Here is a 22427-nt window from a genome sequence, read left to right on the forward strand (position 1 = left end):
AAATTTCATTTTTATTTTTTTATTTTTTTAATTTTAATTTTAAAATTTTAATTCGAACTCTGAAGGAGCTGCACATTTTGCTCCCTTTTTCCTCAGCCAGGCTCTAGAGCAGCCTTTTCTCAGCTGTGTCATGGGCAGGATGTCACGAGGCCTGAACGGAAACTCTGCCTAAACCCAGGGCTGGGCTCAGCCCAGGCTGGGCCCAGCAGAGCTCAGAGCTCAGCCCAGGCTCCCCAAACCTGCCCTGGGACACCCTGGGACCCCCAGCTTGGGCAAGGAGAACAGCAGCATTCCCTCTGGAAATCTGCATTTTTCCAGCTCTAAAAATGCAGATTAAATTGGCACAGGATGGGAGGAAACAGGGGGAATCTGCATTTTTCCAGAATATTGAATATTGCTGATTATTGAATATTGCTGACTATTTTTCTCCAGGAAATCCCTCAGGAAGGAGAGCCCAGGGCAGGGAATAGGGAATGTGAGTTTGGAAATGGTGGCGCACCCACGGCGCTGAATGAAACTCCCCCCCCAGGTAATGGAATTTATATTTATTTAACAGTAACATACAGTATATAAATAGGGTAAATACTTTAAAATATACAATATTTCACATTCGAACATTCGGTCAAAGGAAGGCAACTCTACGTGTGCAGCTAGAACTGGAACCAAAACCAAAGCACAGGGAAAGAACAGCCAGGGCTGGAGAGCAGGGGCTGCACGGGAGCACAGAGCTGCCATGGGGCTGCCACGGGGCCTTGGGGACACAGCTGTGCCCTGGAGGTGACATTCCCTGGAGGTGACATTCCCTGGAGGGTGACATTCCCTGGGATGTGACATTCCCTGGAGGGTGACATCCCCTGGAGGGTGACATTCCCTGGGATGTGACATTCCCTGGAGGGTGACATTCCCTGGAGGGTGACATTCCCTGGAGGGTGACATCCCCTGGAGGTGACATTCCCTGGGATGTGACATTCCCTGGGATGTGACATTCCCTGGAGGGTGACATTCCCTGGGATGTGACATTCCCTGGAGGGTGACATTCCCTGGGATGTGACATTCCCTGGAGGGTGACATCCCCTGGAGGTGACATTCCCTGGGATGTGACATTCCCTGGGATGTGACATTCCCTGGGATGTGACATTCCCTGGGAGCTCTGGGGGATGCTGCAGGATCCCAGCTCCACGCAAGAGCTGCCCTCAGCTCAGGGGCACTGCTGAGCCCAGGGAATTCTGTTTAACCCTGGGAATTCAGTTTAACTCCAGGAATCCTGTTTTCACCCTGCTAACTCTGTTTAACCCTGGTAATTCAGTTTCACCCTGGCAATTCAGTTTCACCCTGCTAACTGTATAACCCAGGCTGATCCCAGCTCTGGTGCTTCCCTGAGGAGGGGCTCCCCACCTGCAGCCTCACCTGGGCTACAACCAGGCAAGGAAAAGCGAAATTCCCACCCAGGTGTCCCCAGGCCTGGCCCAGCCTTGGGTCAAACCCGTGTCCAAACCCAAAGATCACCTGGGGGTGCCCAGTGTGCCATCCCCACGGGCACTGCCCCCTCCCTGGGGCCTTGATGGGGATCCTGTCCCTGTCCCCCGCTCCCAGCTGGCAGCACCCCCCTGCCCTGCCCTGCCCCTTTGCACCTTCCCTGCTCTGAACCTTCCCCCGTGCCAGGCTGAGCTCCAGCCCTGCACATCTGCCCCGTCCCTGGGGTCACTTTGGCCCCAAATCCCCCAGTTCAGCATCCCCAGGGCCACGTGGGCTCCTGCACATCCCTGGGCAGCAGGAACAGCCAGAGCCAGGCCTGCAGCTCCCGTCCTTCCCAAACTCCCACCCCAGGCCCAGGGCACACCTGCAGGATGCCCCAGGAGGTGGGACCCAAACCCAGGGTCCAACTCAGCCCCCAGCCCTGTGAGCTCGGCTGCACGACCTGCAGACAACCCCAGACCCCAGCTCCCTCCCTGCCTCCACTGCTCCACTCTGCAATGGCTTTCAAGGGATTTTTTTCCATGCAGGAAACCCTTCCCAGGCAGCTCTGCCCGTGAGGAGCAGCCCAGGTTTGGAGGGAGGGGGCAGGAATAAAGCTGCTCAGGGAATTTCTGATCAGGGAATGTCTGATCAGGGCATTTTCTAATCAGAGAATTTTCTAATCAGGGTATTGTCTGATCAAGGAATTGTCTGATGAGAGAATTTCTAATGAGGGAATTGTCTGATCAAGGAATGTCTGATCAGGGCATTTTCTAATCAGGGCATTTTCTAATCAGAGAATTTTCTCATCAGGGCATTGTCTGATCAGGACAGTTCTGATCAGGGAATTAATTTCTGATCAGGACACTTCTCATCACAAAATTAATTTCTGATCAGGACACTTCTCATCACAGAATTAATTTCTGATCAGGACATTTCTAATCAGGACATTTCTGATCAGAAGATTCACTTCTGACCAGGCCATTTGTGGCAGGGCAGGCACCCAGGCAGAGCTGCTGCTGCTCCCTGGAGCTGCTTTGCCCTCCAGTGCCCACAGCCAGCACTGACAGCCCTGGCCCAGCAAAGCCCTGCCCTGCTGCTCACAGCACGAGAGGAACTAAAGGGTTAAAGCAGACGAGCAGGAGACTAAAAACCCACCAAGGGATTTCTCACTAAGGACAGAGCACAGCTTTGGGATATTTATCAACACTGTCACTTCTGCCAGGGCTTTGGGCAAAGGGCAGGGGCAGCCAGGCAGCCCCCCTGGCACTGCCCCACATTAAAATTAATTTTAATTAAAATTAATTAACACTGCCCAAACACTGCCCTGGGCAAGGTGGGGGCACCTCCTTCTCCTCTGCAGTTTCTGTGTCAGGGGCTTGCAGCAACATCTGCTCCGTGGACAGAAAATAAATAAAAACCTAATTGCAGCTGGAGGGGAGCAAGCACAGGAGGAATCCACAACCAGGAGAAAGCCACGAGAACACCACAGGCAGTCCTGGACAGAACCTTCCAGCAGGAATTGGGAATGCTTTGTAAGAGCAGAGCCTCCTGTGCTTCCCACCCAGCCTGGCCAGGGAGCAGAGCCCAGCACAGCCCCACAGCAGGGCAGGACAGGGCATGGCTGGCACCTCTGCCGTGCATTTACACACACTCAGGCTGGGAAAAGCTCTGAATTTTGGGCATTTTTAGGTGGCTTGTTCTCTGCTGATGCCAAGCAGGTGCAGGGCTCACGTGTGGCTGAAGCTTTGTGGCAGCAACTGCTCGAAAACTCCAATGTGTTTGAAAACTCCAATGTAGTTCTGCAGGAGCTCTCCCTGCCACTCGTTCCCTGGGCTAAAACAAGGTAAAGTTTCTCTCTCCCATGCACAAACTATGGAAAGAAGGAAAATCAGAGTCCCCTCGTGTTTGCACGAGGAGTAAATGGGGATATTTTCACTATCTGGTCACAAAAAAAAAATAAAGAAAAGAAAAAAAGAAGGAAAGTTTTACAATCTTTAGGGCTCTCTCGTTTTTAAATAATAAAAAAGTATGACAAAATAAAGGAAAGTACTTCATAAAACCTGCAGCTATAAAGTACAAACTACCTCTGACAAGATTCAGTGAGCCAAGCAGGACAGAAGCCTGCAGAGAAATGAACCCAGACTGAAATGCAACACAGACCTTGGTAAACTCAGCAGCACGACTTCTACAACTCAAGTAACAAACAGACATGATCCCTGAAAGAAAACAAAACCCCCAGCAACTGCCTGGGAACTGCTGCCCAGGCTCCTCCAGACATCCCACCTGGGGTTTCCAAGCTTGGAGAAATGAAGAAGTGTGGTTCTAAAGGTTATTTAATGGGGGAAGCAAACCAAGGAGTTTAAAAATTGTTCTCACCTGGCAGGAATTGCTCAATGAAACTTCTAAATCTGATTTACTTCCATGGGTTTTGGGGGATCTGAAGCTCCCACGTTCCCACACACAGCTGCCACTCCCCGTGCCCAGCCTGCTCCTGCCTTGGGTGGCCACAGAAATGTGATTTGCCAGGGCAGAGGGGAGGGAATGTGAGAGGCACTGCAGGAGCAGCACTGAGAGCAGCTGCAGCGGGAACGGGCTCACACAGGATCCCCTCCCTGTGCCAGGAGATTCCCTGGGGCAGGAATTGCCTCGGGACATTGCCCAGCACAGGAGGGTCCTGAGCAGGACAGCACCCATCCCCTCCTGCTCCACCACCCCCCAGCTACAAACCCAGCATTTGCTCTTTCAACCAAAGCTCTATAAATATATTACTTAGAAAAAAAAAAAAAAATAAAATAAACCACAAATGCAAACATTTACCAAGAAAGGAAGAAAAAGTTACAGTGAAATGAGGCCTTGTTATTGTCTGAAATCAGGGGACTCCCTGGAGGAGGCCTGTGCGCTCTCAGTCCTGCTCCAAGCTCTGCCTATGCATCCTCCAGGCTGGCCAGCACTCCCCTGTCCACCAGGTGAGCTTTGAGGGTGTTGAAGATGTGCAGCTGCTGCTCTGGCCGCAGGGTCAGGAACTGCTGGATCAGTTTGCTGGGGTTGGGGCCCCTGGAACACAAAACCAGGCTCAGCAAAGGCTGCAGTGCCACCACAATGTTCATTGCTGTGCTGTGCATCCCCCTGCGAGCCTTTGTTTGCACACAGGCTTTGAATCAGGTATTTCTCTGAGAGAGATTCAAACCCTGTCAGCAAAAAAAAGGTGAAATATCTGACAGAAATTCAGGGCAGCAAGAAAAATTTAATACCTGACAGAGATTCAAACCTGGGCTGCAAAAAAAGGTGAAATATCTGACAGAAATTCAGGGCAGCAAGAAAAGGTGAAATATCTGAGAGAAATTCAGGGCAGCAAGAAAAGGTGAAATATCAGAAAGATTCAAACCTGGGCAGCAAGAAAAGGTGAAATATCTGATAGAGATTTAGGGCAGCAAGAAAAGGTGAAATATCAGAAAGATTCAAACCTGGGCAACAAGAAAAGGTGAAATATCTGATAGAGATTTAGGGCAGCAAGAAAAGGTGAAATATCTACCAGAAATTCAACAACCTGGGCAACAAGAAAAGGGGAAATATCTGAGAGAAATTCAGGGCAGCAAGAAAAGGTGAAATATCTGCCAGAAATTCAACTTGGGCAACAAGAAAAGGTGAAATATCTGAGAGAAATTCAGGGCAGCAAGAAAAGGTGAAATATCTGACAGACATTCAAACCTGGGCAGCAAGAAAAGGTGAAATATCTGATAGAGATTTAAGGCAGCAAGAAAAGGTGAAATATCTGAGAGATTCAAACCTGGGCAGCAAGAAAAGGTGAAATACCTGACAGAAATTCAAGCCTGAGTGCATTTTCAAACAGAACACCCTAAGAAGGGAAAGCTGCAGTGGAGGCAGCTCCACGATGGGCACTCACCAACAACCCAAAGAGAACAGCAGAAAATCCCCTCCAATAAAACCCTGCCAGGTTTCAGTGCTTTAAGCACAGAACCAGGTAGCTGTGCCTGTATCATAACTGTCTGTAAACACAATGGGTTTCCTAATAAAAATCAAATAACAGAGAGCTGATCAGCCCTCCTGAGCCGTGAATGGCCTGCTGTTACCTGATGAAGCTGGCAATGTAGACGTTGACAAAGGTGGCCATCAGGTACTGGCAGTCGAAGCGATCCATGATGCCCCCGTGGCCTGGGATGGTGTTGGCAAAGTCCTGCAGGGCACAGGGGTGGCACTGAGCCCTTCCCAGCGCCTGTGCTGCCCTGCTGCCCCCACACACCTCACTCAGCCCTGCCCACACCAAGGAAATCTGGTTTGATGTCTCCCTGCTTCTGGAAGTTTCTCCTTGATGGAGCTGCTGGAGCTGGAGGGGCAGCGAGGCTCAGCAAGGCTCAAGGCAAACGTTTAAAATGTTTATCTGCTGCCACCCTGCCCTGCCTCTCAAGGCATCCTAACTGAGCACAGGCTCTTTGGATGTGAAACCAGCCTGCAAGACAAACCTCAGATTGCAAAATTTCCTGCCTGGGTCTTCCTTCCCCCACCTGCACCACAGCAGGGTTTGGAATATCACAGTTACAACCTTGAGGTCTCTTCCCTTTTGGTCAAAACACCAAATCCTGCTCCAGCATTTTATCTGTGCCTGAACAAAGCTCCTTTCCCTTTCCCCTGGAGCTCTGGGACTGCAACAACCACTTTGTGTTTCCTCCTCAAAACTTCTATCCTCTCCTCAAAACCTCCAGGACCTCCTCAAAACCTCCAGGACCTCCTCAAAACCTCCATGCTCTTCCTAAAATCTCCATGACCTCCCCAAAACCTCCGTGACCTCCCCAAAACCTCTGTGACTTCCCCAAAACCTCCATGTCCTCCCCAACACCTCCAGGACCTGCCCAAAACCTCCAGGACCTGCCCAAAACCTCCCTCCTCTTCCCCAAACCCCCGTGCTCACCTTGATTTTGAAGGCCCTCTTGAAGCCGCTGGCGAAGAAGCCGCCGAAGGGCCCGATGAGGGAGGCGAAGGTGGACAGGGCGATGCTGTGGATCTGGAAGGGGTACATCCTCACGGTCCTCTGCACAAAACACACACACAGGGCACCTTCAGGGCCTGCCCTGCTCCCTGTCCTCATCCCTGCCCCTTCAGAGCCTGCCCTGCTGCTCCCTGTCCTCCTCATCCCTGCCCTGCTCCCTGACCCCAGGCTGGAGCTCAGGGGGCTTTCAGGTGGGCTCATGTCCCACCAGATTTGGGATCATTCCTTTGGGATCTCTGGAACTGGGCTCATGTCCCACCAGATTTGGGCTCATTCCTTTGGGATCTCTGGAATGGATTCATGTCCCAGCAGATCTGGGATCATTCCTTTGGGATCTCTGGCACTGAGCTCATGTCCCACCAGATTTGGGATCATTCCTTACGGATCTCTGGAACTGGGTTCATGTCCCAGCAGATCTGGGCTCATTCCTCTGGGATCTCTGGAATTGGGCTCATGTCCCAGCAGATCTGGGCTCATTCCTCTGGGATCTCTGGAATTGGGCTCATGTCCCAGCAGATCTGGGCTCATTCCTCTGGGATCTCTGGATTCATGTCCCAGCAGATCTGGGATCATTCCTTACGGATCTCTGGATTCATGTCCCAGCAGATTTGGGCTCATTCCTCTGGGATCTCTGGCACTGAGCTCATGTCCCAGCAGATCTGGGCTCATTCCTCTGGGATCTCTGGAATTGGGCTCATGTCCCAGCAGATTTGGGCTCATTCCTTTGGGATCTCTGGCACTGAGCTCATGTCCCAGCAGATCTGGGCTCATTCCCCTGGGATCCCCAAACACGGCCGCCCTCCCCCTTGTCTGTGACCCCCAGAGCACAGCCCTGCCCCTCGTGGCTGCTGCCAGCCCCCGGCAGGGCACAGGGAGCCTACCCAGCCCAGCACGGAGTGCAGCAGCACGGGGATGTTGTACTCCTGCAGCTGGAACAGCTCCGAGGGCTCGCAGTCCACCGTGAAGCTGTTGGTGTCGTTGTTGAACTCCACGGGGCACGTGAAGCAGCGGTAGCCCGACATCACGTAGGACAGCTCCAGGGAGAGAGGGAAAACAGAAAATGGGGTTGGTCAGGGGAAAGGCTGTGCTATAGCCTGGGTGAGGTGCTGGGGCACAGGCTGGACTGGATGATCCCAGAGGTCTCTTCCAGTCTCGTCATTCTGTGATAATAATGAAAATTCGTGACTCTTTCCAGAGCCTCCACACAGCTCGGCCATAATTGGCCAATAAATCAAAATAATTCACATGAAACCAATGAAACGATCTCCAACACATTCCAAAGCAGCAAAACACAGGAGAAGCAATGAGGTAAAATTGTTTTCCTTTTTCTCTGAGGCTTCTCAGCTTCCCAGGAGAGAAATCCTGGGCAAAGGGAGTTTTCAGAAAATGTGACAGTGACACACGCTCTCCCAGGTTCATTAAGGAGATTAATTGTGGAAATCACACATCCTCTGAACAGAGATATGCCTCAGGAAGCTGTGAGAAAGCTCAGAGATTCAAACCCTGCCAGCAAGAAAAGCTTAAGAGCTGACAGAGATTCAAACCCTGTCAGCAAGAGAAGTTTAATGTCCCAGAGAGATTCCAACCTGGGCAGCAAGGAAAGGTGAAATATCTGAGAGATTCAAACCCCGTTAGCCAGAAAAATTTAATACCTGGCAGAAATTCAGGGCAGCAAGAAAAGGTGAAACACCTGACAGAGATTCAAGCCTGAGAACATTTTTTAGCAGAACACCCTAAGAAGGGAAAATAGGACCCTAAAAAGGAAAAGCTGCAGTGGAGGAAGCTCCACCGTGGACTCACCAGCAACCCAAAGAGAACAGTGGAAAAAAATCCTCCAATAAAACCCTCCCAGGTCTTCTTTGGGGAGAGCTGCCAGAGAGAGAGCAGAGAAATCAAAATTCTTGTAAGAAAAACGATTTACATGTATAAAAATAAGAAGTCTATTCCATGAAAATCAGTAAAGAAAAACTGTAAACTGCCTAGAAAAAAAAAGTTTAATAAACATATACAGTAACCATTGTCGTTATGTAGGATTATATATATATTATATTATACAGTCACTAACCATTATTATTTATCAATCAAGACACTGAGGTTCAATCATTTACTAACCTGATAAATTCAAACACAGTGCCTTCTAACACCATATAAAAAGAAGCTGTGAACAATAAAAATTCAACTGTTCTAGAAAAACAAGGGTTGTGTCCATCTCTGCAACAACAGCTGGACTCGACCATCTTCCCACCTCAGTGGTTTGATGATTTAATTTCATAAAATAAAACAAAATTAAATTAATTGAATTGGATTGAATTGAATTTAAATTCAATTCAATTCAAGTAAATAAAATTCAATGAAACAAATTTAATTGAACTTTATTGAATTTAATCAGATCAAATTACATTAATTTCATTGAATTTTATTGAACGCTATTGAATTGAATTTAAATTAAATTAAATTCAGTAAAATTCAATAAAAATCAATAAAATTAAATTAAATTAAATTTCAGCATCAAAGAGTGGGATGCAGATTTACTTTGGAGATTTGCTTCAGCCCCAGTGGAGGCCCCAAAGCAGAGCCGGTGGAGCCCAAGGAGCTCAAATCCCCATTTTTGCCCCCAAATCCCCATTTTTGCCCCAAATCTCCCCATTTTTGCCCCAAACCCAAACCTTGATGAGCGGCGTGCGGCCGAAGAAGAAACCAAACATGTAGGCCATGATGTCATTGCAGATCACACAGGAGATGGGCACGATGAACCTGAGGACAGCAGGGTTTGCACGTTATTCTTAATATTTCATAAAAATCAATTCCAATTAAACTATTTAAAATAAATATTAAATTAAAATATTGATTCTGTATTTTCAATTAAGTACCAATTGAAGTTCTAGAATGGAGATGACACTGCTGAGAGAGAGACTGAACCAGGAATAAGTCTTGACAAGATTTAAAATATAGTTTTGCAAAAAGATTGAGTATTGTAGAGAATTAGAACCGTGAAAGATGCATTGTGATAAGAATACGTAGAGTAAAAATATTAGTGTTAGAGTAGTGGTATTGTGTAATAAAAGTTAATTGATTAAAGAACTGTATTGATTAAAAAACAGATTAAATTTATTAGCGACGGAGTAAAAATATTTATTTCACTCAATAATCAATCTATTAATAAATTATTAATAAATTAATTAATTAAATAGTAATTAGTTTCATTATTTTCAGAGTAGAGTAGAGTAGAGTAGAGTAGAGTAGAATAGAATAGAATAGAATAGAATAGAATAGAATAGAATAGAATAGAATAGAATAGAATAGAATAGAATATACAGAGGGATTCTGTGAAAATCCAGCTTTTTTCAGGCTGCACAAGCCAAAGCAGGGCAAACTCACCAGATCATTCCTTCAAACAGGTTGTGGATGATGAGGTGGGACTGGGTGACCACGATCAGCAACGTCACGTGGGTCCAGCCAAACTGCAAGAGAGGACAGCACCCTCACAGAGCTCATTCATCCATTAATTATCTGTCTATTAATTAGCCAGGGAAGCAGGATGAGCTCTCTGGTGCTGAGTTATTCCAGCCTGGGACCCCTCAGGAAGATCTCAGTGCTGGAGGAAGATCTGAGCAGACAGGCTGGGTTTGACCGAACCACTGAAGCCCAAATTCAACCTCACCAGACCCCAAATTCAACCTCACCAAACCCCAAATTCAACCTCACCAAATCCTGAATTCAACCTCACCAAATCCTGAATTCAACCTCACCAGACCCCAAATTTAACCTCACCAAAACCTGAATTCAACCTCATCAAAACCTGAATTCAACCTCATCAAAACCTGAATTCAGCCTCACCAAACCCCGAATTCAACCTCACCAAATCCTGAATTCAACCTCACCAAATCCTGAATTCAACCTCACCAAATCCTGAATTCAACCTCACCAAATCCTGAATTCAACCTCACCAAATCCTGAATTCAACCTCACCAAATCCTGAATTCAACCTCACCAAAACATTAATTTTAACCTCACCAGGACCTTGATTTTAACCTCATCAAGACCTGAACTTTAACAACACCAGACCTTGAATTTTAGCCTCACTAAAAGCTGAATTTTAACCCCAGCAGCCCCTGAATTTGAACCTCACTAAAACCTGAATTTTAACCCCAGCAGCCCCTGAATTTTAACCACACTAAAACCTGAATTTTAACCCCAGCAGCCCCTGAATTTGAACCTCACTAAAAGCTGAATTTTAACCCCAGCAGCCCCTGAATTTGAACCTCACTAAAAGCTGAATTTGCCCCCAGCAGCCCCAGGGCTGGCAGCTCACCATGTAGAACTGCAGGCGGTAGTGCTTCTTCACCAGGCTCAGCACAAACATGCAGAACCCTGCGGAGAGACAGGGGCACAGTGAGAGCTGCAGGGGCTGCGCAGGCAGAGCCCAAATCCCTGCTGGGATTTATATATTACACATACTTATATATAAAACTATATTTTTAAAATAGAAAAAGATTCATTTAAATAAAATATTTTATATTTGAGTAAAAATCAAAATGTAAATATACATGTATATTTTATTATATTTTTAAAATATAAAAAATAAAATATACATTTAAGTAGAATACTATTTTATATTTAAATAAAAATAAAAATAAAACTATAAATTTATATTATATCTAAATATATGCTATATAAATATAAATATACAAATACATTATTATATATTATATAATATATTAATATATATTATATACAAATATATATTAATATATTATCTAAATATATAAGACATTAGTTTATTAATATATTAATTTAGTAATATATTAATAATACATATTAATATATTATTTTTAATATATATATCTTTAAATAAATTATTATTTCTATTTAAATAAAAAAACAACTATAAATATATTAAATATATAAAGAAGATATGAAAATTTTGGGGGTTTCTCCTCATTGTAAAGACTTCCCATTACTACAGAAAGATTTGTAGCTTCCAGCATCCCTGGGGAGCAGAGGAGATTTCCTGCACTGTGGGCAGATTTCCCCCCAGCCCAGGTGTGCCCGGTGTGCCCAGGTGTGCCCACCTGTGAGGTAGAGGGCGAAGGAGATGAAGCGATGGTATTTGCTGAGGATCCTCAGCGGCTCCTCCCTCTGCACCAGCGTGAAGAAATAATCAGTGACCGTCTCCCCGTAGAAGAAATAATTCACACACAGCAGGAAATACCTGGAGGGGGGGAATAATTTAATTTATACACAGCTGGGGGAAATAATTCACACACAGCTGCAAGTGCCTGGCCAGCTGAGAGCCCAGGTGTGTGCCCAGGTGGGTGCCCAGGTGGGTGCCCAGGTGGGTGCCCAGGTGGGTGCCCAGGTGGGTGGGTGCCCTCACTCACCAGCTGAGCGTCCTGAACCAGGGCAGGTCGTAGGAGTGGTACACGTTGTAGCCGATGGTGATGATCTCGTGGAAGCATTTGATCTGCACACACATCACCTGCACAGCAAGGACAGCGGGCATGGAACCCCTGGGCAGCACCTGTGCCCTCCAGGAGACAGAGCAGAGCCCCTGGCACTGCACAGCCCCTGGCACCTGCACAGGCCCTGGCACCGGCACAGCCCCAGCTCCTCAGGCACCTCCCAGGCCCACCTGGGAGACTCTGGGTGAAGTTTTTCCCTCCCAATCCCACCTGGAAAGCTCAGGATGGTATTTTTCCCTCCCAAGGGAAACTCAGGATGGCATTTTTCCCTGCCAGTCCCATGGCAGATTCCCCCAGGATCTCTGGACACGAGGCTGGAGCTCCCCACAAGCTCTCCCCACTGCAGGGAAGGCCAGGACACCCCCCTGGAGCACTCACTATTGTCATCAGGACCATGGGGCCCAGGTAGATGATGATGAAGAAGAAGGTGATCATGGCCAGCGTGAGGATCCCTCTCACCCACCAGTTCTTCCATCTGGGCCAGAGAGAAGGAAAACATCAGAGAAAGGCAAGGCAGAGCAAAGCAGCCCAGCAAACTGTGCTCTCTGTGTGCACAGGAAGCAAAGCCAGCCCTGCAAACCCCAAATTTCCTCTCGGGGGTGCAGAGAGACCTCGATGTGCTGATAAAGGCCAGGCTGCAGCTCAGCCTCAGTGGGTGCAGAGCTGAGCACCCCCAGGGCACTGAGGTGGGCCAGGGCAGCCCCTGCTCCTCTCTGCAGCTTCCCCAGCCCCTGGAGCAGCTGCAGGATCAATTCCCATGGAATGGGGACCATTCCCCCTCCCCACACTGCTCTGCACGAGGAGACGGCCCTGGCTGTGGAACCCTCAGTGCTTCCTGCTGGGAAACCTCAGGGAGGATGGAGAGGGCAGTGATGGACAGGAGGGATGGACAGGGATGGATGGACAGTGATGGACAGAGCCCTGCTCAGGGAGTGATGGACAGGATGGATGGACAGGGATGGACAGAGATGGACAGGGATGGATGGACAGGGATGGACAAGGATGGATGGACCGAGCCCTGCTCAGGCAGTGATGGACAGGATGGATGGACAGGGATGGACAGGGATGGATGGACAGGATGGACGGACAGTGATGGATGGACAGTGATGGATGGACAGGGATGGATGGACAGGGATGGATGGACCGGGATGGATGGACGGACAGGGATGGATGGACGGACAGGGATGGATGGACAGGGATGGATGGACAGGGATGGATGGACAGGGATGGATGGACAGGGATGGATGGACAGGGATGGATGGACAGGGAGGGATGGACAGGGATGGATGGACAGGATGGACGGACAGGGATGGACAGTGATGGACCGGGATGGATGGACCGGGATGGATGGACCGGGATGGACCGGGATGGATGGACAGGATGGACAGGGATGGATGGACAGGGATGGATGGATGGACAGGGATGGATGGACAGAGCCCCCCCAGGGAGTGCTTTACCTCGAGGACAGGTTGGAGAGGGCCCTGTTCAGCACCTCTGGGGTGTCATCTGAGGTGGGCACAGGCGAGGACCCCCCGAACTCGGACTTGCTCTCGCTGTCTGACGCTGTCTCTCCATCCAGCCTGTTCTCAGACTCTGACTCCTGCAGCACAGACAGAGCCAAGCACCTCCAGCAGCCACCCTGGGCTGCCCCACGCTCACCAGGGAGGAGAGGGAAATATCCTCCTTACCCCTGCCCAGGGTAGCACATGAGAAACATCCTGAGTGGCACCAGGAGGGCTCTGCTGGCCCCTCAGCCTCAGAGCAGGCACACAACAGGCCCTGCACAGCCACAGATGCCCCAGGCTCATCCATGACCATCTCCAAGTGCTCCAGGCCTTGTTAGCAGCAGTTCTGACAAGGTCCCAGTCTGCAGGCGGGTCTGAGGGAATGCAGCACCGCCCAAATTAGCAGGAGAAAGGTCTCCAAGCGGGCAGGCTCCAGGCTCGCAGACAGCCTTGGCTGCTTGAGGACACTAAAAATAGCCCTGAGCTGATCCCCAGGCAGCTGAGGAGGAAGAGGGTGGCTTATCACCCTTATCAGCCTGGCCCAGGCATCCCCTAGGGCAGCAGCAGCCCCAGGTGCTGCACAGGGACAGCTGGTTCTGGCCTCTTTTGTCCTTTGCACTGCACCTCATTTCCTGCCAGACCGCTTTCCTGTAGTCACTACATCTCCACATTTTCTGGGTTTTTTTTTATTTTTAATTGCATTTCATTTGATCACATGTCCTTTGCAGAGTGTTTCTTTTCTGTTCCACAAGACCCCGAAAGGAAAACGCCCTGCGCTGCTGCACACACCCAGGCCTGTGCTTGGGGCTGCACAAACCCAGCTGGGGCAGGGCTGCGAGGGGATTTAGGGCAGCCCTGGCCTTCCAGGGCCGCTTTTCCCTCTGAGCCAGAGCCAAGGCCAGAGCTGCACGTCTGCCCCTGGTGTCAGCTCCATCCTGAGCCAGAGCCAAGGCCAGAGCTGCACGGCTGCCCCTGGTTTCAGCTCCATCCTGAGCCAGAGCCAAGGCCAGAGCTGCACGGCTGCCCCTGGTGTCAGCTCCATCCTGAGCCAGCCCAGAGCTGCACGGCTGCCCCTGCTTTCAGCTCCATCCTGAGCCAGCCCAGAGCTGCACGGCTGCCCCTGCTTTCAGCTCCATCCTGAGCCAGCCCAGAGCTGCACGGCTGCCCCTGGTGTCAGCTCCATCCTGAGCCAGCCCAGAGCTGCACGGCTGCCCCTGGTGTCAGCTCCATCCTGAGCCAGCCCAGAGCTCCACGTCTGCCCCTGCTTTCAGCTCCATCCTGCTCCTGAAGGAAGGGAAGGAAGGAAAAGCCACTCCCTGGGGAGCACCCAGCAAGGCAAACTCCCCGAGAAGCGGCTCTGGCAGCAGCAAAGGCACGGGGGGAGCTGAGCTGACAAGTGCTGGCGGCTCTGCAAACAGTGAGGCTGCAGCGGATGAAGGCTCATTGTGTGCAGGGCTCCAAAACAACCCAACGTGCTGGCTGCAGCTGGGGGTGCTCCTCACTGGAAGCAGGAAAAGGCAAGTATTCCCCCTGGGATAATTGGTAAATTAATTTAATTTATTAATTTATTATTTCATAATAATAATAATAAATATTAAATTATTATTATTATTATTATTATTATTATATTGCCACTGCAGCCACTGACACGTCTTATTGTTATATATAATATATTATATATAATATATTATATATTATATATTAATTATATGTTATATAGTATATGTTTTATATTATATATTATAAAATAATATGTATTTATAATATGTTATAAATATGTAACATACATAATATATATGTTATATACTATACTATATTATATTATATTATATTTGTTTATATTATATTATATTAGTTTATGTTATATAATAATAATTGTAATAATAATAATAATAATAATGTCAGTGGCTGCAGGCCAAGCTCTGCAATCAAACAGGGACAGGGAGGCTCTGTCAGGTGGAGGCAGCTGAAAATCCCCGGGGGATGTCAGGGGTGATTGCCAGGGACGAGCAGGGCTGCAGAGCATTGGGGAAAGGAATGCAGGAACAGAATCAGAATTTATCCCAATTCCCTGATTTCTGCACAAGGCACCATGGGGAGAACGAGCAAAAGCCCAAATCTCTGCCAGGGCTGCCTCTCCTGAGGAGCAGGGCTGGGAAAATCCAGATTCCTGCTCACTTTCCTTTTTCCTATCCATGAAACCCAGAGCTCTGAGCAGCGTTTGTCAGCGGATATTTCACCATCCTGAAGGGAAGACACAGAAAATTGAGTTTGAGCTCTCTTTAAACATCTCCCCTCCCTCCCGAGGGTGGGGAGACATTTCTGCTCACACTGAGATGGTTTTTGTCACACAAACATGCAGCCATGATCTCACTGCCATGGAAACGAGCCTGCCAAAAATCCTCAGCACAGATCCAGATAGATCCCAGCTCAGATCCAGCCAAAAACCCTCAGCACAGATCCCAGCTCAGATCCAGCCAAAAATCCTCAGCACAGATCCAGCACAGATCCAGACAAATCCCAGCTCAGATCCCAGCTCAGATCCCAGCTCAGATCCAGACAAAAACCCTCAGCACAGATCCCAGCTCAGCACCCAGGGCTGGCACATGGAATCAGCCCCAGAAATGCCATTTTTTAGGTGCTCTCCTTGGAGCCAGGCACTGTTTTAACCAAAGGCTGTGACAGAAAATGTTACCAAATAAATGCTGGAAAGGGAAACGGAGCTGCTCTTTCAGGCAGCAGAGCTGGCAGCTGGAACAGGAGGGACACAGGATTGTCCTGTGACCTTTGGGGACACAGGATTGTCCTCTGAGCTCCTTTAGGGACAGCTAAAGCCAATCCCAGCCTGTTTGTTGTGCACCAGCCCTGCCAATCCTCCAACTCCCAAAAAAAAGGGAATGTAAAACAAAAAAATGGAATATAAAACTCCCTGAAGTTTTTCTGCTGCACAGCAAACTCCAGCTGGGATGGACACACCCCGAGGCCTCACCTGTGCACATCTGGAGCCACCTCAGAGCTCCAGGGAGGGAGGCAGAGCCCCCAGAGCCACCCCAGGGTGACAATTGCCAGCACTTCTGTCCCAGAGCACAGCAGCACCACCAAGTTCCCTCAAACCTGCCCGTACAGCCTCCAGCAGGTGCTTAACTGGCATTGAAATCGCATTGAAACTGCATTGAAATTGCATTGAAATCGCATTGAAATCGCATTGAAATCGCATTGAAATCGCATTGAAATTGCATTGAAATTGCATTGAAATTGCATTGAAATTGCATTGAAATCGCATTGAAATTGCATTGAAATTGCATTGAAATTGCATTGAAATTGCATTGAAATTGCATTGAAATTGCATTGAAATTGCACTGAAATCGCATTGAAATTGCAGAAGTGCCCTGCCTGATGGTTTCATGCTGCTCAGAGCTGCACCCTCGGCGCACTAATGGAGCAAACATCCATTTGCTGCTGCTGGGGGCTGATGGATCAGGCCCAAACCAAGGGCACCAGAGGCAGAGCTGCTCCTCCCTGCCAGCCTGCACTCGCTGTTTACACAGTCCTGTCCCCTCCTCCCCGGGGAGGGGCAGCGGCAGAGGTGACAAAGGTGACAAATGACTCACGGAGTAACCCTGGGCACGCAGGGACACAGGGACACAGAGCCAGGGCTGCTGCCCGCGCCTCTCCTGCCTGAAAGTGAAACTTCTCCCTTTGCAGAAAGGCAATGACAGCCCTCATTAAACCAGAAAATTCCCTGGGGTGGCTTGGGAGGTGCCAAACCCTTCCCTGAGGGATCCTGAGGGTTTGGGGACCCCCAGCTCCTTCCCTGGGGATGATTTAGGGGGTCCCAAGGCAGGTTTGGACCCCCTGTCATTCCCTGGGGATGATTTAGGGGGTCCCAGGGCAGGTTTGGACCCCCTGTCATTCCCTGGGGATGATTTAGGACATCCCAAACTCTTCCTCAAGGCAGGTTTGGAACACCCCTGACATTTCTTAGGGACGATTTAGAAGGAACCAAACCCTTCCTTAAGGGCAGGTTTGGAACCTCCCTGTCACTCCCTGGGGATGATTTAGGACATCCCAAACCCTTCCCTAAAGGCAGGTTTGGAACCCCACATCATTCCCTGGGGATGATTTAGGAGATCCCAAGGTAGGTTTAGAACCCCCTATTATTCCCTGGAGATGATTTAGGGGGTCCCAGGGCAGGTTTGGAACATCCCTGTCATTCCCTAGGGATGATTTAGGGGGGCCTAAGCAGGTTTTTAATCCCCCATCACTCCCTGGGGATGATTTAGGGGGTCCCAAGGCAGGTTTGGATCCCCTGTTATTCCCTGGGGATGATTTAGGGCAGGGTTTTAACCCCCCTGCCATTCCCTAGGGATGGTTTAGGGGTCCCAGGGCAGGTTTGGATTCCCCTATTACTCCCCAGGGATGATTCAGGGCAGGTTTTTACCCCGTTATTCCCAGGGATGATTCAGGGCAGGTTTTACCCCCCCGCTCATGCCCCGGGCCCGGCCCCGCCATCCCCGCGCTGTCCCCACCTGCGCCCTGCCCAAACCCGCTCCCCGCCCAGCCCCGCTCACTCCTCCTCGCGGCCCCGGGGGCGGGATCTGCTCCCCGGACCGAACACCCCGAGCCCGGGGCGAGCTCCCCGAGCGCGGGGCCCTCGCAGCGGCCTCACCGCGGGCCGCCGGGACCCTGCAGTGCGCAGGGCGTGCGGGCCCCGCTGCCCCCGGTGCTCGCCGGTTCTCCCGGTGCCCCCCGCGCCCCGAGGCCCGCCGGGGCCGCTCCCCACCTTGTCCTGGGGGTCTCGGGCCCCGCCGGGGCCGCGCCCGGGCCGCAGCCGCGCCTCGCTCATGCCGGACCCGCCACGCCGCGCCGCCGCCGCCAGGGGGCGACACCGCACCGGCAAAACCGCCGCCCACCAATAGGCCGGAGGGGCGGGGCCGGGGCGCGCGGGGGGTGGCCACGCCCAGGCGTGCCCGCGGGGCCGGCGGCCAATGGGAGGCGTGGGATAGGCGAGGGGCGGGGCTTTGAGATGAGGCATGGCGGCGCCCAGGTGTACCCGGATGGAGGGAGCCGCCATGATGTGTGGCGCGGGAAGGTCCCCGGGCGCCGGGAGAAGCGTGAGGGGTTTGTGTTTAGGGACAAGCGGGTTTGTGCTATGGCCGCTTTTCGGTCAGCACACGGTGCCCGAGGAGAGGCGCGCCACCGAGCCGTCCGTACGGCCAGGCCCCGTGTGCGGCACCGGCGGCGCTGCAGGAACCGGGCCCTGCCGCCATCGCTGCGCAGCAAGGCGGGACGCGGGCCTCTGTAACCCGCGCGGTGATTGGCTCCCGCCCCATGGAGGGGCGGGGCTAAGGGGAAGAGCGGCGCTGTGATTGGTCGGAGCGCGGCAGGGCCCTGTATGTGAGCTCGGACGGGGGCTGGGCTAAAGGTGGAGAGTGGCGCTGGTGATTGGCTGTCGCGCGGCGGTGGGCGGGGCGGCAGAGTGCATAAAAGGGGCTTGGCAGGCCGCCTCGCTGTATTTCAGTTGTTCTGTTTTCGGCTCCGTCCGTGCCGCTCCCGCTGGTGCTACCAAGATGTTCGAGGCGCGGCTGGTGCAGGGCTCGGTGCTCAAGCGAGTGCTGGAGGCCCTCAAGGACCTCATCACCGAGGCCTGCTGGGACCTGGGCTCGGGCGGCATCAGCCTGCAGAGTATGGACTCCTCTCACGTCTCGCTGGTGCAGCTCACGCTGCGATCGGAGGGCTTCGACACCTACCGCTGCGACCGCAACATCGCCATGGGCGTCAACCTGTCCAGGTCAGCCGGCGGCGGGCTCTCATAGAGCGCTGCCATGGGGCGGCCGAGCAGGCCCGGGGGCTCTGGCGCTCAGGGCAGCGGGGGCTGCCGGGGAAGGGTGTGAGGGGAGATGTGGGGGCGAGGGTTGCTCCGGAGGTGTGGGGGGTCCCGGGGGCGCTCGGAGCCCCCCAGCCGTTTTCTCTCTCTCTCTCCCCCCCCATTCCCCTCACCGCTCTCGCGCCGTTTTTCGCGGTGCGCGCGGGGCGCGTCGTGGCCGTGACGTCACTGCCGGCGCCGAGTGGCGGGAAAAGGCAGCGCTGGGCGCCATGGCCCCGGCTGGGGAAGCGGTGACAGCTTCAGACCCTGCCGCGGGCTGGGAGGGACCCACTCCTGCTCCTTCCTGCCCCGCTGGTCAGCCCTGTGAGGCGCTTCTGGAGCGCTGTGCCCAGCTCTGCGTTCCGCAGCAGAGCAGAGACACGGAGGTCCCGCAGCGGGACAAAGATGAGGGGTCTGGAGCGTGTCCGTTATGAGGAAAGGCTGAGGAGACTGCTGAGAGAGGAAAGTCATCCCTGTGTGTAAATATCCATGGGAGGGGTCAGGATGGATCCAGCCATGGGACAGGAGGAACAGGCAGGAGCTGATCATGGGAGGTTCCGCCCCGTGTACGTGAAAGAACTTTGTGGGTGGCCAGGCACTGGGGGGCTCCCCATACACCCACTTTTCCTGGTCACTGTAATATCCCATCCCCTCCTGCCCTGTCAGCTCCCAGCCCCGTCAGTGACCTGCCTTTGTCCCCTGCAGCATGTCCAAGATCCTGAAGTGTGCAGGGAACGAGGACATCATCACCCTGCGGGCCGAGGACAACGCCGACACCCTGGCCCTGGTGTTCGAGGCACCCAGTGAGTGGGGTTTGGGAAATCTTTGGTACTGGGGTGTGTTCAGGGGTGCAGGAGGGAGGGGAATGGCAGCGGGTGCTGCAGGAGTGAGAGGAGATACCTGATTGTTGGAACAGTCTGGAGATTGAAACTTGATCAAGTTATAAAACATTAAATATTATAAGTAATTTTTTTGTGAGAGGAAGGCTCTCTCAGGCTGCGCACAGGTGGGTTTGGCTGTATCCTTAAAGCCTGTAAAAGGCTGCCAGGGCATTCTCAGAGTTCCAGCCCTAAGGGAACAGAGGGAAATCTCATTGCATTCATTGAGGTGGCTGTACCTGGAGGGAGTGGGGACTGGCAGCAGTCCTGCTGCCATTTGGTGTCACTGAGCTTTGCTTCCCCAGACCAGGAGAAGGTTTCTGATTACGAGATGAAGCTGATGGATCTCGACGTGGAGCAGCTGGGAATCCCAGTAAGTAACGACTGGGTGACTGAAACACAGCAGCCTTGGGGCTGCCAGGGTGGCACTGGGAGGGCCCCAGGGGTGGCACAGTGTCCCTGAGGCTGTCCCTGTGCCCAGGAGCAGGAGTACAGCTGCGTGGTGAAGATGCCCTCGGCGGAGTTCGCGCGCATCTGCCGCGACCTGAGCCACATCGGCGACGCCGTGGTCATCTCGTGCGCCAAGGACGGCGTCAAGTTCTCTGCCAACGGCGAGCTGGGCAACGGCAACATCAAACTGTCCCAGACCAGCAACGTGGACAAGGAGGAGGAGGCTGTGAGTGGGGCAGGGCTGGGGCTGGGGGGATCCTGGAGCTGGGGCTGGAAAGGGCCTTTCTGGAGGTGGGCCCTGAGTGCCACCCTGGGGCTGGAAAGGGCATTTTAGAGGTCCCTGAGTGCCACCCTGGGGTTGGAAAGGGCATTTTAGAGGTCCCTGGGTGCCACCCTGGGGTTGGAAAGGGCCTGAGTGCCACCCTGGGTTGGAAAGGGGATTTTAGAGGTCCCTGGGTTGGAAAGGGGATTTTAGAGGTCCCTGGGTGCCACCCTGGGTTGGAAAGGGCATTTTAGAGGTCCCTGAGTGCCACCCTGGGGTTGGAAAGGGCCTGAGTGCCACCCTGGGGTTGGAAAGGGCATTTTAGAGGTCCCTGAGTGCCACCCTGGGTTGGAAAGGGCCTTTCTGCAGGTCCCTGGGTGCCACCCTGCAGCGAGCAGGGACAGCTCAGGGTCCCTCAGTGTTCCCCTGGGAGCTGCAGCAGGGCTGGGCAGGGGCAGCAGCCCTGGGGAAGGCTCTGCAATGCTGCCCTGCTCACCCAGGTCACCATAGAGATGAACGAGCCCGTGCAGCTGACCTTCGCCCTGAGGTACCTGAACTTCTTCACCAAAGCCACCCCCCTGTCCCCCACGGTGACGCTCAGCATGTCTGCAGATGTTCCTCTGGGTGAGTGCCTGGGCAGGAGTGGAAGCTGGGGCTGGATTTCCTGTAGAACCCCCTGAACCCCCTGTTTTCATTCTCTCCCCAGTTGTGGAGTACAAGATCGCTGACATGGGACACCTCAAGTACTACCTGGCCCCCAAGATCGAGGACCAGCAGGATGGCTCTTAACGGGAGCAGGGCTGGGGACATCTGCTCCTGCCTGGAGGAGCAGCTCCAGGGCCTGGGGGCGCCCTGGCACCGCTGTAGCCGTGTCTTGTAGATATATTTGTAAATATTTTTCAACACTCTGTTTTGCTATCCTGGTGTCCTTGGAAAGAGGAAAGCTGAGTTTTTCTGGTCTGTTCCTGTACTCCCAACAATCTCTTGGATGCTGTTGAAGGTGAAATGTTTTACTCCTTTCAGCTGCTGTTGGAGAAGAGGGGCAATATTTAATGGGTCAAGATGTATCCTGGAGTTTCCCTGTGGAGTTGTAGCTTAGGGTTGCTGTTTTGTTATCCCACGAGTTTGTTACCTTACTTCATTTATTTTTGAAGCCGATATTCTGATTGAAATTTGGAAAACGGAAATAAAAAATATAATTTCCTGGAGTGTGTTGTGTTTAAATGTGGGTGATGTGCCCTGATTGCCTTGTCAAGGCCCAGAGTTCAGCTCCGGTCACTCAGAGCTGTGGGAGCAGTGCCAGTCTGTTCCCTGGGTGGCACCTGGGGACAGGGGTTCGTGCTGACCACGGTGCCGCTGCAATTCACGATCCTCTAAAGGCTTTTCCCAAGCTTTGCCCGATTTTCAGGACATTATTTTGGGAATTGCTGCGGGTGAGCGGCCCGAACGGCGGTCCGGCGGTGCCAGCGGCTGTCACCAGGTGGCAGTGCCGGCCGGGAGCGGCCCCGCTGCGGCCTGGGAGGGACAATCGGTACCGGGGC

General features: G+C 51.9%; 2 protein-coding genes across 2 annotated transcripts; one reads left to right on the forward strand and one right to left on the reverse strand.

The window, feature by feature from the left end:
- Positions 1 to 530: 530 nt before the first annotated feature.
- CDS2 (CDP-diacylglycerol synthase 2) lies at positions 531 to 18329 on the reverse strand. Its single transcript, XM_064730973.1, has 13 exons — positions 18214 to 18329; positions 13383 to 13525; positions 12304 to 12400; positions 11845 to 11942; positions 11536 to 11675; positions 10776 to 10834; positions 9842 to 9924; positions 9130 to 9217; positions 8264 to 8332; positions 7345 to 7497; positions 6386 to 6505; positions 5550 to 5653; positions 531 to 4512 (listed from the first exon to the last, which is right to left on the reverse strand). Exons 1-13 carry the CDS (start codon positions 18274 to 18276, stop codon positions 4383 to 4385), a joined length of 1347 nt encoding a protein of 448 aa, XP_064587043.1. The 5' UTR covers positions 18277 to 18329; the 3' UTR covers positions 531 to 4382.
- A 493-nt stretch (positions 18330 to 18822) lies between these two features.
- On the forward strand, positions 18823 to 22094 carry PCNA (proliferating cell nuclear antigen). Its single transcript, XM_064730974.1, has 6 exons — positions 18823 to 19221; positions 20002 to 20099; positions 20480 to 20547; positions 20656 to 20850; positions 21387 to 21510; positions 21593 to 22094. The coding sequence occupies exons 1-6, from the start codon at positions 19001 to 19003 to the stop codon at positions 21673 to 21675; spliced, it is 789 nt and encodes a 262-aa protein (XP_064587044.1). The 5' UTR covers positions 18823 to 19000; the 3' UTR covers positions 21676 to 22094.
- The last annotated feature ends 333 nt before the right edge of the window (positions 22095 to 22427 follow it).

Source organism: Zonotrichia leucophrys, chromosome 22 (genome assembly GCF_028769735.1).
Source record: "Zonotrichia leucophrys gambelii isolate GWCS_2022_RI chromosome 22, RI_Zleu_2.0, whole genome shotgun sequence".
Classification (NCBI taxonomy): domain Eukaryota; kingdom Metazoa; phylum Chordata; class Aves; order Passeriformes; family Passerellidae; genus Zonotrichia; species Zonotrichia leucophrys.